Below are 13,347 nucleotides of genomic sequence, written 5' to 3' on the forward strand. Positions count from 1 at the left end.
CGCAGATCTTGCTCCAAACTAAACATGTCAACAGAATCACTGGCAAGATTGACACCGGAAGTACTCTGTATTTGATATGATGCTGCGCTTGGGACTGCAAGTTATTTCATTGTTTTGTTTTCATTAGTCCTCCACTCTGTTGCCTAAACCATTGTTGAATGTGTACACATTGTTTTTAAGGGCAACTGATAAATCAATGCTAAAAAAACACATTGAAAACTTATAGCAGAGCTAAAAATAGCTCATAAAAGTAAGTTCAGGGGCGCTAACAATATACATGTGCTTTTTTTTTTACTGAATTTCTCTAGATATATTCTTAGATCGTAAAGTATAAAATGCATAAGTAGAAATTGATTCTGTTTCTTCATTGTGAATTATTTTAATTACTTTTTTAATTAGTCTGTATGATAACTTTTTATCATATGTATTCCGTGTTTGTATTTATTCCATGATATAAGTTTGTAGTATAATGTCTATAGACCAAATTCAATTCGTATTTATTCCATGATATAAGTTTGTAGTATAATGTCTGTAGACCAAATTCAATTCGTATTTATTCCATGATATAAGTTTGTAGCATAATGTCTATAGACCAGATGCATACCATATATAATTATTAAATCTTATATTCCCATTCGTACTCGAAAGTATTTCACAGCGTATGAATTACTGGAAGGTAATAAAGACCGAACATCCGAGGTTACAAATGTCAACAAAAACATTTAAATAAAAAAGACGAGGAGATTGTGTAGACTGTCAATAACATTTATTCAAAATCATAACACATCGCTATAAACTGCCTCAGCCACCATCACATTGGATTTATGACCTTTGTTCTACACTTCACACTAACAGCATTAGCACACACACACACACACACACACTCATGTGAATGGGACACCTTTATCAGCTTAAGAAAACAGACATAAAGACAGACACTGCGTTGTCTTTACAGTGACACTAACAACACACGCACACACACACAAACAAATCTGATTTCGAAACAAAAGTGGTCAACTAAAAACGATCACAAAATAAATGAAACAAAAAAAAAAAACGTGTCTCCATTAACAAATTTTTGTTGAAGTTAAATTTAAAAACCAAGTGAATACTTTGATACCACTGTAGGCGGAGTTTACTTCCTAGATCGCATATCAGTTTTCTTAATAGACTCAATGTACATCCAACTAATTCCTCAATATTCAATGTATTGGTATTATTAGATTTATTTTTCCCCAGTCATTTAAAGTATAATTTGTCTAATTGTTTTAATTAGATATGTTTACAACTTTCTATAACAAAAAAAAAATAAAAAATTAAATACACTTAAAATGCCTTTAAATTGTACTCATTTCTTTTTCTAGTTCATCTAGTTACAGCTTGTCCGTCATATGAAGTACACTTATTGAACGCCATATCTTGCTTGTACACATGCCTTCATAGTATGCTCGTTAATCAACATTCACATGTACACAAACATCAACATTAAAACCTGTACGTTTCTACAATTACAAAAGGAAAAATAAATGACCTAAATGAGTTCAAGTTGTACTCAACAATGATACAAGTATTTTGTTCTTAGCCCCAGGTAGAAAATGTTTCTTTCTAGTTTTGTTCTTAGCCCCAGGTAGAAAATGTTTCTTTCTAGTTTTGTTCTTAGCCCCAGGTAGAAATCTTTCTTTCTAGTTTTGTTCTTAGCCTCAGGTAGAAATGTTTCTTTCTAGTTTTGTTCTTAGCCTCAGGTAGAAATCTTTCTTTCTAGTTTTGTTCTTAGCCTCAGGTAGAAATGTTTCTTTCTAGTTTTGTTCTTAGCCTCAGGTAGAAATTTTCTTTCTAGTTTTGTTCTTAGCCTCAGGTAGAAATCTTTCTTTCTAGTTTTGTTCTTAGCCTCAGGTAGAAATGTTTCTTTCTAGTTTTGTTCTTAGCCTCAGGTAGAAATGTTTCTTTCTAGTTTTGTTCGTTCCAGCTCGAATTCTAAACAGTAGAAATAGTGACACGTCTAGTTCGATAGATTTGAAAGATTGAGAACGAAATAAAACAAAAAAAAAAAACAAAAAAAAAAACTCAATTTTACTGAAGTTCTCCCCCAAAACAAAAAAAACAAAACAACAAAACATCAGGATTTCATCTTGAACGACACATTTTATAGCAAATGAAAAACTTTTCCGATTAGCAACAAAAAAAAACACTAGATGTGTACTGGTAAAGTAGGTCAGCAAAACAAAACAGAAATCGTATAGTGGTAAAGTAGGTCAACAAAACAACACTGTGTACTTGTAAAGTAGGTCAGCAAAAATACACTAATTGTGTAGGCCTACTGGTAAACTAGGTCAACACATTTTGTATTTAGAAAGTTAAACATAAATTGCTTAGAGATGTACATTCTACTTTCTGTAGTTTAATTCACATTTTTTTAAAAATGTAATCCCATGCAGATCAACATTTATATCAAGTTTGTTACAAAATAAGTAAAAAAAAAAATTACTTTGAATATATTATACTGGATTCCATTGACATGTAAGGTTCATCACTTTGAATGAAAAAGCTGAAAAAAAAATACAATTTAACAGTTCTCTTTGACAAAGCCAGTTCATATATCTGATAATCCAAAGCTACAGCCATACACGCACACGCACACACACATAATATAGATTATAATATAATGGAATACAAAGCAATCTATACATATAATGTTTTAAAAATACAACAGAGTTATTGGCAAGAAGTTTTTCTGTGGAGCAGTTGTGTAAAAAAAAAAAAAGAGACCAAATTGGCAATCTCTGAAAGATGTGAACATGACGTCACAACGAGGACACCGCTCAGTGGTTACGTGACAGGGAATCACTGAACTATACATTTGCAACTGGATTTCACATTCAAAACAAAACGCTAGGACGAGAAATAGTCCGCCATTTCCCCTGTCTGGTCTCCTTGCGGCTTAGAATAATCTCCAAAGATGACATTTTTAAAAAGTTTTCACTGGCAAATTGAGTGAAGACAGCAGACGTGGCAAGTTGGGACAAGCAATATGGCGGGAAAATGTCTCCTCCCTTTATGTTGTGATCGAAAGACATGAACACTTCTAGAAAGTATAAAGACAAAGCAACAAACACACTTCAGATTGAACTCAATCTTAACAAACATTCTTCACACAAACATCAATCACTCAACAAAATGGGCAGACGATCAGGTTTCTGTTTTTAAAATACTACTTTATACCATCAGAAAAATAATATTAAAAAAAAAAGTCAATAATTATGTAAATTTTGAAAAGTAAATTTTGAATCAGCACACTAGCTCCGCGCGCCAATTAAGGGAGATTATTAAAACATTTGAACTAAATATTACATTACAAGAGAAGTTATTCAATTTGTTTTACACTAAATGGAGCCGGATTCAAGGGGAAGCAAACTATTGTATCCACAGATTTTTAAACAACCAAAGTGATTCTCCTCAAGTGATTCTTGTAACTCCACTGAGACCAGCCTTTTAAGATCTGAGGATAATCTACATTTTTTGTAAACACAAGCGCCATGGCTCATATCATTACTTACAATAAAAAGAATAACTTTTAGTCTGAGAGAAAGATAACTTCTGCGGCATTCACATGCACTGTAGAACAGAAGTTTCCAGAGGGCGTAGGTTAGAGGAGCACACTGCCCTAAGACAAAATATATGCCCAAATTCAAACTCACACATACAGAATGATTCACACACACACACAAGAATAATGCGTTGAAAAAAAAAGGGGGGGGGCGATTGGGGAAATCGGAGATAAGGAGGACACACTAATTGGCAAAATCTTGGCAAATGCTTTTTATTTTTTTAAGATTAAAAAAAATCCAACAAATCATTAGATACGTTGACCAGCAGTGACCACAGGCAAAGTACCGGTCTCTAGGTACTAGTCAAGGAATTCTAAATATCTTTATATAATTAGACCAGTCAGTGGACTACAAACACACACAAATATCTTTCAATAAAATAAAAAACCGCCATTAAATCCATGTAAATATTTAACAACGATAATGTCAAATGTCTATGATACAATGATGTCAAATGTCATTGATACATCACTTATATAGCCTCACAGTTACCTATTAACACACATACACAGGCTTGTGTGGACCTCAATACTCTTTGAGTAAGTTGATCAGCTATACCTTCACGTCAGGAGCTCAGTTCTTTAGTTATAGATTCTTAATCATATATGTACACACAGATACAAGAAAGTATTCAATGTAATAATGAATATAAAGAAAACATAGACCTTAAGCATTCTGGGTTTGTTTTTTAGAAGTAAACTTGTTTAATGGGTACTGGGGTCCACGAGGACCAATCAATTCAAAATAATATCATAGAAACTCCAAAACATACTTAAGTCTAACAATCTACTTGAGGGACGGGGGGGGGGGGGCGAATCATTAGAAATTAGGGGCACACAAAAGTTTATTATGTTATAAGATTCTTTCTTTAATTGTTCAACATTTAAAGTCAAATATTTATTTCACTTTATAAGAACACTTCTCTCCCCCCCCCCCCCCAAAGTTTTACTCAATGTCATGTTCACTCAATGCTTGTGTAAATCAAATAAAATCTTCATCCCTGCATCTATTCAGCTGTCTATTTTTTCTACGGCCTTCATGTGGCCCTAATAGATACCACTATATCAGTCAATTGGATGACAAGATAAACTTGTAAAATATATTATTCCCCCCCCCCTTTTTTTTTTACCTTAATTTGGATTTCAAAATCAAGAATCTAGAAACACTCATTCCACTGTTGAATTGGAAACATAAACAGGATAAGCCAACTTGAGAACACTGACTGAACTGATAACACAAGAATATGTACAATACAGTTTTAAATTGAGCATTCATTTCAAAAAAAAGTAAAAAAAAAAAAATGGAATAAAATAAAAATCGAATTATGTTTTTAGTAATATAGATGTGTATAGATCATTTTGAGCATTCCAAAATAAGTCAAAGGTCAGATCTGGTAGAACTCACCTATGTAATATTTCTCAAGCCTGAATTATGCAGTGGAGATAAAACCTGGATCACAGTGTGTCACATGACCTTGTTCATATTTACATTTGATTACATCACGTGACAACATATTGTGATGAATGACCAGGCCAAAAATTAATCTCAATGGCGTACAAAACTATTATATAAGAAGTAAAACGAAACAAATACAAAAAAAAAAAATGTTTAGGATTTACTGTTTAAGTTCAATACATTTCTTGGTTTGGCTGGGATCAAGTAGGATTTAAACAAATAAATTGAAGAAGAAGAATGCAATATTGAACGAGCGTAGAATGGAAACAAAGTCACACACAATAGTCCAATAAAGACATGTCAAAAAGGATTCACCACTATTATACACACGTCTACTACAGGGAGTAGGTCTGAACCAATACATGTGTCAATTATGATGCAGGCATTTTTGTGCCCTTACACTGAGACGTGGGTGATGAAAACAAATAATTTTTTTTTTTACAGAATGGAGATCTGGCGATCCAGATGTTTGCAGTGAAATACAGCGATATATAATATTTATATATTTATAGATATGTATAATAAATCTATGATACATGTAATCTCTTTATCGAATTCCATATAATAAACTAAATAGAATATAAATATTTATAGTGGAATACAAAGCAATATATCTCAAAGACAAAATGTCCGCTTTTCCTCTGAATCCAATATGCGAAGAGGAGACTTCTGGACGAGTTCATGTTGTGACCCCAAAAGGGGGTGAGCAAGTCATCATTCGTGGGCGACGTCAAAAGGAAGGTGTACGGAGATGGGGGGGTGATATTTAGGATATGGCCCAGACTAAACTCATCGTCCGTAAACACAAGATAAGGAAAAATATATAAAAATATTCATATAGCAGGATAGCAGTTGAAATACATGTACGTGAGTCCTCTTGCCAACAGAAATAGTCCCGCTTCAGACCGCGCGGAGCGTCTAATTGACATGGTGTAACTCTTCTAATGGGCTGAAACAATCAAAGTCAATTTTCTTTTCCTCTGTCCATTTTTTCTTCTTCTTTCCTCTTTCTGGTTCTTTTGAAAAGCTTTGAAAGTTTTTTTTTTCTTGATATTTTTTTAATTTGGAGTGAAGGTGACGTCATGTTTATTTCAATTTTCTTTTTGGCTTTGGGGTGACGTCACCAGCCCACGTCATTATGTTTTGGTGGGGGAGGCGGAAGACGATGCGGGGTCAGTGCGCATGCTGCCAGTAGTGTAGTAGTACGGGGAGTCTGGAGAGAAAAAAACAAAAAACAAATTAACCGCCTGCCATTCCAATAAGTCAACTTCAGTTCCACAAGTAGTTTATAGACTAGCTCAATAACAACCCCCCTCCCAGCCCAAAATGAGACATCGTGTATAGCACAACTCGTTACAAAGAACAATATCCCATCCACCTATTTAACTTGAACTTTGGCTGATCATTTTTTTTTATTTACATGTAGAGGGAAAAAAAAAGAAAAAATAGTAGAGGTATAAAGGAGGTATAAAGAGTAGGGGGGTGGAGAGAGAAAAGGAGAGGGGGGGTAGAAGGAGAGAAGAGGGAGGACAACAAAAGGTGAAAAGAAAGTTAAAATGGAAAATAGAGGGAGAGAGAAATGGGGAGAGAGGAGAATAGAGGGCAAGGTAGACACGGAGAGAAAGAGTGAAGAGAAAGAGAGAAATTTGGAAGAAAAGGGCGAGAGAGAGGGAGGAAGAGGCAAAGAGAGAAAGAGAGGGGGGTAGAGATGAAGAAAAAAAAGGAGAGAAAAGAGAGAGGGGGGGGGAAAGAAAGAAAATAGAGGGAGAAAGATGGATGGAAAGAGAGAAAGAGCATAAATAGTTTGACCTAATAAATAAATAAATGTGTCCGAAATTGGTTTTAAAAAATAAAAATAAATGTACGTAAGCTAATGAGATATGCTTGCCTTTGACCCACTAATTGATACGCTCTGCCAACAACATATCATGGGGAAAAAAAGTCTCTAAAACAAACTTTTTTTTTGGGCACAGTCACGTGATCTCACTAGCCTATACAAAACATAAGCTCACTGACCTATATAATACAGAAAATAAAAATCTCGTGCTTCACTGATACCACTAAAATGCTAGCTGAAGAAAGATGAACGTTAGACTTACTTATAAGATTCGGGTGTGTTCTGATGTTCCAAGAGTTGGGGTCACTGTAGGGCGTCCCAGGATACTGAGAGTAGGGAGCCGTTGGGGTGTAGGCGTAATCTGTGGATAAACCAGTGGACATTTAGTACAAACACGTACACACAGCTTGAGTAGATTCTTTTCAAATCACGCCGCTGTCCAGTCTTGAATGTTTCGGTCAACGTAAGACTGGTTCGGTAACTTTATACACGACTGAGTGACATAGAGCACAATATCAAACATGGTGAACATGGTAGGTACAAGGGTGATTTTGTGGTGAAACGCCCTGCTGCTCTAATGGTTCGAGTCCCCAAAAAGTTTTTTTTATTATGAAATTTTAGAAATTCCCAGCTCCATTTCTTTACTCCCTTTTTCAAGTGCAATAATAAAGGGGAACTAGTTGATGGTTTGTTTGACTTGTTTCGCATGTTCCTTCTGAACTGATCCTTAAAACATCTTAGCATCTAGCCCAAACCTCCCGCAGAACTGCGGTGCATGGAAGCTAACAGGGTTCAGAACCCTGGACCGTTGAGATGACAGTTCCAAGCGCATACTACACGACCATGCAGCTATTAGTGCTGACACACGACACCCACAGCTGACCAACGGGTCAAAAAAGACGAACCTTTTCTTTATATTTCAAAGCCTGGAAATGAGTTTAGCAACGCACTATTGTACTATCATGTAAACATTAAACACTGATCTGAGCAGCAAGTACCAGGCTGACTTCAACAGCATTGTCCCTTTCAGAATCACTTTTAAAAACAGGAGCTCTCAGTTATTTGACCTACTTTCAGTTCCCAAGAATTTAGAGCGTGGTAGGTTTGTCCTCTCTTGTAGTACTGAGACCTCTAAGTAAACAGCGTCCATCTTTTGGTCACTACTTCACAGTTCACACACACATCCCCGCCCCCCCTTCTAATCACATTTGAATGCGTAAAGAATTCTGACCGCCACGAGAGACTCAGTTTGTTTGTCTCTACAATACAAGAGAGATTTATTAACCTACGTTGCAGTTAGCCGAGCAGTAACAAATGGTGGGCTACGACTTTGAGCGTTCAAAGATTCAAGATGCTTACACAGACTTGGTGAAAACAACAACGCCAAGACCATTTCGGATCATCGTCCTCAGCACTGACTTCACCAGGACGTCATTTAACTACAACTTTCCGTTGACAGTTGTGCTTAAAAAGGGTCAGGAGTAGCGCGTTTCCCGTGGGCATAGGTCATTCATACCAGAGATTTGAACGGGCCAGAATTCTCACTCTTTCTATCTGTCTGTCTGAGTGTGTGTGTGTGTGTGTGAGAGAGAGAGAGAGAGAGAGAGAGAGAGAGAGAGAGAGAGAGAGAGAGAGAGAGAGAGAGAGAGAGAGAGAGAGAGAGAGAGAGAGAGCTTGTGTTTGAAAGCTTGAAAAGTAATGCCATAATCAATCCTCTCTTTGTATATTGAAGGAGAAAGCTCATCCTGTTTTTGGATGTTTTTTCTTGGACTCGGTCAGTGAGTCTCACCAATATAAACTGGTCCTGATTGGACAACACGCATACTTCCGACCAATTGCTCCCCCCCCCCCCTTTTCCTCCGCTTTTCCAAAAGTGCGAGTCTCAAAAAGTCTGCCACAATATTGTCCAAGAGTTCCTCGCTAATGGCACAACCCAAGACATCTTGAACGGTTTAATGACCTCTTGGAAAGCGTCGACCACCCCCTCGAGTCTCTTCTATCGCCTCCATATAATCTGCTCGTTTCATTGCCGGCCGGAAGTGCAAATTGAATCAAACTGAAGCCTCCTTTTCCCCCGTCTTCTGTATAGTGTGGAGAGCAACGTAGAACCAGATACGGTCTGGAACAAAAAAACTTGATTTCTTCAGGTCATTGTCAGCGAAGGTTTTCACAACTCTCGATATTTTTCTCTCCCCCCCCCCCCCCTCCTCCTAAACCTTTTTCCCCCTTTCTGGAGTGGGGGACAATTGCTTTTTATTGTCAATTAATGGACATACAGATTTAGGCCCACGGACCGATGTCCGCAAATACGAACGCACAGGGGGGCACTAATTAACAAGGGGAGGCGATTGGCCAGAATGATAAGCCAATAGATTTGCAGTTTTCCCCGGGGACCGATTTCCATAATAGCGAGCGAGTTTTTTTTTTCCCCTTTACATCCAACTCACCCCCTCCCCTTTTTCCCCCTCGGAAGTCCATAAGACAGCGTGAGTGCTCGCTCACTATGAGCAGGTAGCTCGCAAGCTTGGAGCGGCGTAGGGGCCGCCCCAGCAATTTATAGGTTCTGACGATAGCCCCCCACCCCGTACCCCGCCCGTCATCCATTCCCGGGGAACAAAAATTCAATCACCAACAATGGTTTACGATGAGATCTGTCTCAGGGGAGTTAACTCTGACGATCGATCTGCTTGTAGAGTGGGGCGCACCATGGGAACAAGCTGAGGCACAGACTTCCCTGTTTAAAACCCCTCTCTCCCTCTCTCTGCTCCCTTTCCTTTTTTTCTTCTTTTCCTTCTTTCCTCCTCCCCCCTCCCTCCTCACTCTCTCTGCTTTTGTTTCTCTCTTAGTTAAGTCTGTAGTTCCAGCGCCCTATCTATCCCCCGCCCTGCCACAAACATGGCGGCTATCTTCCCGGCGTGCATCTTCATTAGCAGACGACTGACTCTTACAAAAAAAAACTAAAAAACAAAACACAAAACTGTTGACACAACCGGGCGCCGACTCGCACACAAAGTAAACCGCCGCTTGCTTATTGAGTCCTAATGACCCCAGCCGATCCCAAAGAGAATGCTCACCATTGATTTCTTCTTACCCTCACACACACACCCACACACGCGCACACACAATCACCTCGACCAGCACAATTCAACACAAATGAAAATCGTCTCCCATGTGACCGAGGCCGCCATATTGTTGACCAAATTTTTTTGGTTTACATTTGCTCGTTGGTCTAGTCAATGTTTGATGGACAATAATTATGAGCTTCATCAATGGATACGCCAACCACTATCCACATTGTCTTGGAACGGTGTAGCGAGTGACCACCATATGCAGATAAAAGTCAAGAGATGGCTACCGCTACAGGCTAGGACGTTGTTTTTTTTTTTTTGAGGGGGGTGGCCTCATTCCATTATTATTGAAATACTATTGGTGTTATTGTAAGTCCAATTATCTCATCGGTATGCGTATAGGCAGAGGATTGGGATTAAATCATTATCAAATTGAATCAATTAAAAAAGTTGCAGCTCAAGGTCCTAAATGTTAAAATGTATTGACTTTATTTAGGTGACAATTTAATGGCATAACTTTGTACTCCTTTTATTATCAACCAACAAATTTTAATTTATACATATAGAACCAAGTGAAACAATGTGCATGTGCGCGTGTGTGTGTGATGTAAATGGTGAACGAACTTCTGGTGTCTGCTCAATTGGTATCTGAGGTGCCCAAGCCTTCTCAGCCTGTAGATCCTGTAATTGCACAACACACCGGGGCCACACCAAAGGAAAGATCGTCCAATATTAAGGAATCAAGCCGTGGGAAGAACATTCAAGGGGCCAGACCGGATATAACCCGCGGGCCGTAATTTCTGCATCACTCATTGTAATAATTTATTTAACAGAGCCAAACATGTTTTAATTAAAGAACTAAGCCCCCCCCCCCCCAAATGTATGCTGCTTTTAAATGAGCTTCTCTGTGTTCAGAGAACATTACAAGATTAAAGTAATTTAAAAGGTACTACACCTGTTTAAAGAACTGTATTGATTGTATTTAGAGATTCTAAATAAAGTTTGAAAGAATGAACAATGGACAGTTAGAGTTTATGACTCAATTTTTCTGGTCAATTATTCCGAGTTACAGTGAATGCTACATGACTTATGATGACATTAACACAGTGACGTACCAGAAGTCGCAAGATATCAGCCGCCCGGGCGAACGTCAAATAAGATCGATTCCTTTATTATTCCGGTTCCGATCCGTACTAATCCACTGGGGCATTCGCCGTCTCGATATCCAGTATTTATACAGGGAGATTATACGGGCTAATCCCGGAGAATATTAGCGAATATTCGATACCGTTGCATCCGAGGTCAAGGTCAGAATCATATGAACTGATGATGGTCAAGGCCCAGGCAAGCGCCGAGCAACAGTGGGGAGTCTGGTAGGAAAAGAGGAACACTCAATGCTTGAAAGTGACAGAGATGGCTGGAAGCAGGGCCGGATTTTGACTTGATGAGGCCCTAAGCTACTAGAGATACAGGACCCTTTGTATAGTGATTTTTACTTTGCTCTTTTTTCAAAATAATTGAAAATTTTCCAGAAACAGGGAGCCCCCCGCCCCCCCCCCCCTCCCCGGCAAGCCATAAGCCATAGCTTATGTTGCCTATAGGTAAATCCAGCACTGGAAAGAGGAACGAATAAGAAATTAGATGATGACATACACTGGTTAGGTTTAAAACGTGCATTCGAAAAAACAGCTATTGCAGCTTTGAGTTGATAGGTTTGTTGTTTTTTTCTAAACGCGAGAAACACGTTAGAAGACAGCGAGATTTTACGTCCCCTTGACGACAACGGATGTAACGTCACACAGGGAACCTTATAAAAGTTTTGAGTATAATTAGTATTGCTGAATTAGACAAATGTTAGTGTCTTATTAAGAAACAAACAAACAATGACTGGGTGAAGAGGAAGGGGGGGGGGTTAATTGGATAGATCTGTAGAGTAGAAAGGGCTGTAACTGACATGAACAGATGTTTACTTCTGTCGGGATAACATAAACGTTACTGAGTTTCAAGTTACGAGGCCTGAAACAGTTGTAAGAGGTCACTGTACACATCCACAAACTAGATCATAGGTACGCGTTCTGGGGTCAACACTTAGTATTTCAAAAGGAAAATTAAGGATTAAAAAAAGGTGGGGGGGGGAGGAGGATAAGAAAGGTCGTAATATTAGATCTAAAGACCTATTGGAAGGATGGACCCTGACAAGAGATTCAATCACTCGTTCCTTGTCGGCACATTCCGGAGCTATCTCTACACGAGTACTTGGTGACACCCCCAGAAAGTTCGCGCATGCGTGAACGTCCTAGCTGTACCGTTTAGTGAGACCCGTCCCAGGCATTGGGCGTTCTGCTTACTTAACTTCCGTTTTTTTTTTTCAATAAATGGGAAACGCAGGTCTCGTGATCGCTTTTACACAGGCGCGGCTCGTTGGACCTGGCTGGAAGTCTCAACCTATCTCATTTCAAACATCTTAATTCTGGTTCAAGGGAAGAGTGTGGAACCGAGATAAACCTGGCACCGTGTTATTTAACGAACGTTTAAAAGCCCAATGGTAAGGAGTTCAATTCAACCCCCTCCCCCCCAGATAGGTATGAGAAGATTGGTAAATGTGGATTTCGCTACGGCGCCTCTTCTACCCCTCGCCATTGTGTCTTCGGGAAAGTAGAACTGTAAGTCTGAAAACAGAAGAAAAAAAAAGAAGGGGGTGGGGGCGCACCACCAAGATGGCAAGTTTATCACTGAAGGGGAGCATACATCAACATCTCGTTGGCCGCGGGTGAACACGTTACGCCAAGGGCGCCCTAACAATTTTTTTTTCTCCAGGACGCCTTGGAGAATAAAATGTTTAAATGACGAGCCACTTCCGGCTTGATACCAATTTAAAAATGAACAGTTTGGAAACTTGATGTTTATTGCTGTTAGGAGCGTGCGTGCGTGCGAGATGCAAAGCGGCCATGGGGGCGTCCAGGTCACCAAGAGCTACTGCATGTTTTACGTGTTATAGCCAGCTGGAATGTGGTTGAGCTCTACAGGACGATACAACAAATATATTTAACACAATTTGACATTTCTGACACTCGGGAGAGCATCATTCTAAAATAAGAATGTAATTCGGTGTTTCATTATTTCCAAAGAGCAAAGTTATTGACGATTTAATATCAATAACTTTGCTAAGCTATATCCTACGTAAAGTTTTCGAAAATTGGCTCTGTGGTTGTGAAATTTGGACTCTTTGGTTGTGAATTTTGGACTCTGTAGTCATGGATTTTGGGCTCTGTGGTTTTGAATTTTGGGCTCTGTTGTGAATTTGGGCTCTGTAGTCATGGATTTTGGGCTCTGTGGTTTTGAATTTTGGGCTCTTGTGAATTTGGGCTCTGTAGTCATGGAT

The 13,347-nt window shown here is 38.8% G+C and overlaps 1 protein-coding gene across 3 annotated transcripts in view; it reads right to left on the bottom strand.

Moving 5' to 3' along the window:
* Window positions 1–751: 751 nt before the first annotated feature.
* Window positions 752–13,347, bottom strand: part of LOC106072317 (paired box protein Pax-5-like) — a 205,106-nt gene continuing 192,510 nt past the window's right edge. For all 3 annotated transcript variants that reach the window (XM_056019066.1, XM_056019065.1, XM_056019063.1), the window contains 2 exons: window positions 7,160–7,258; window positions 752–6,273 (listed from right to left, as the gene is read on the bottom strand). In XM_056019066.1, coding sequence (XP_055875041.1) covers window positions 6,197–6,273; window positions 7,160–7,258 — 176 coding nt within the window. In that variant the 3' untranslated portion in view covers window positions 752–6,196. The remainder of the gene's footprint in view (window positions 6,274–7,159; window positions 7,259–13,347) is intronic.

Source organism: Biomphalaria glabrata, chromosome 2, assembly GCF_947242115.1.
Source record: "Biomphalaria glabrata chromosome 2, xgBioGlab47.1, whole genome shotgun sequence".
Taxonomy (NCBI): domain Eukaryota; kingdom Metazoa; phylum Mollusca; class Gastropoda; family Planorbidae; genus Biomphalaria; species Biomphalaria glabrata.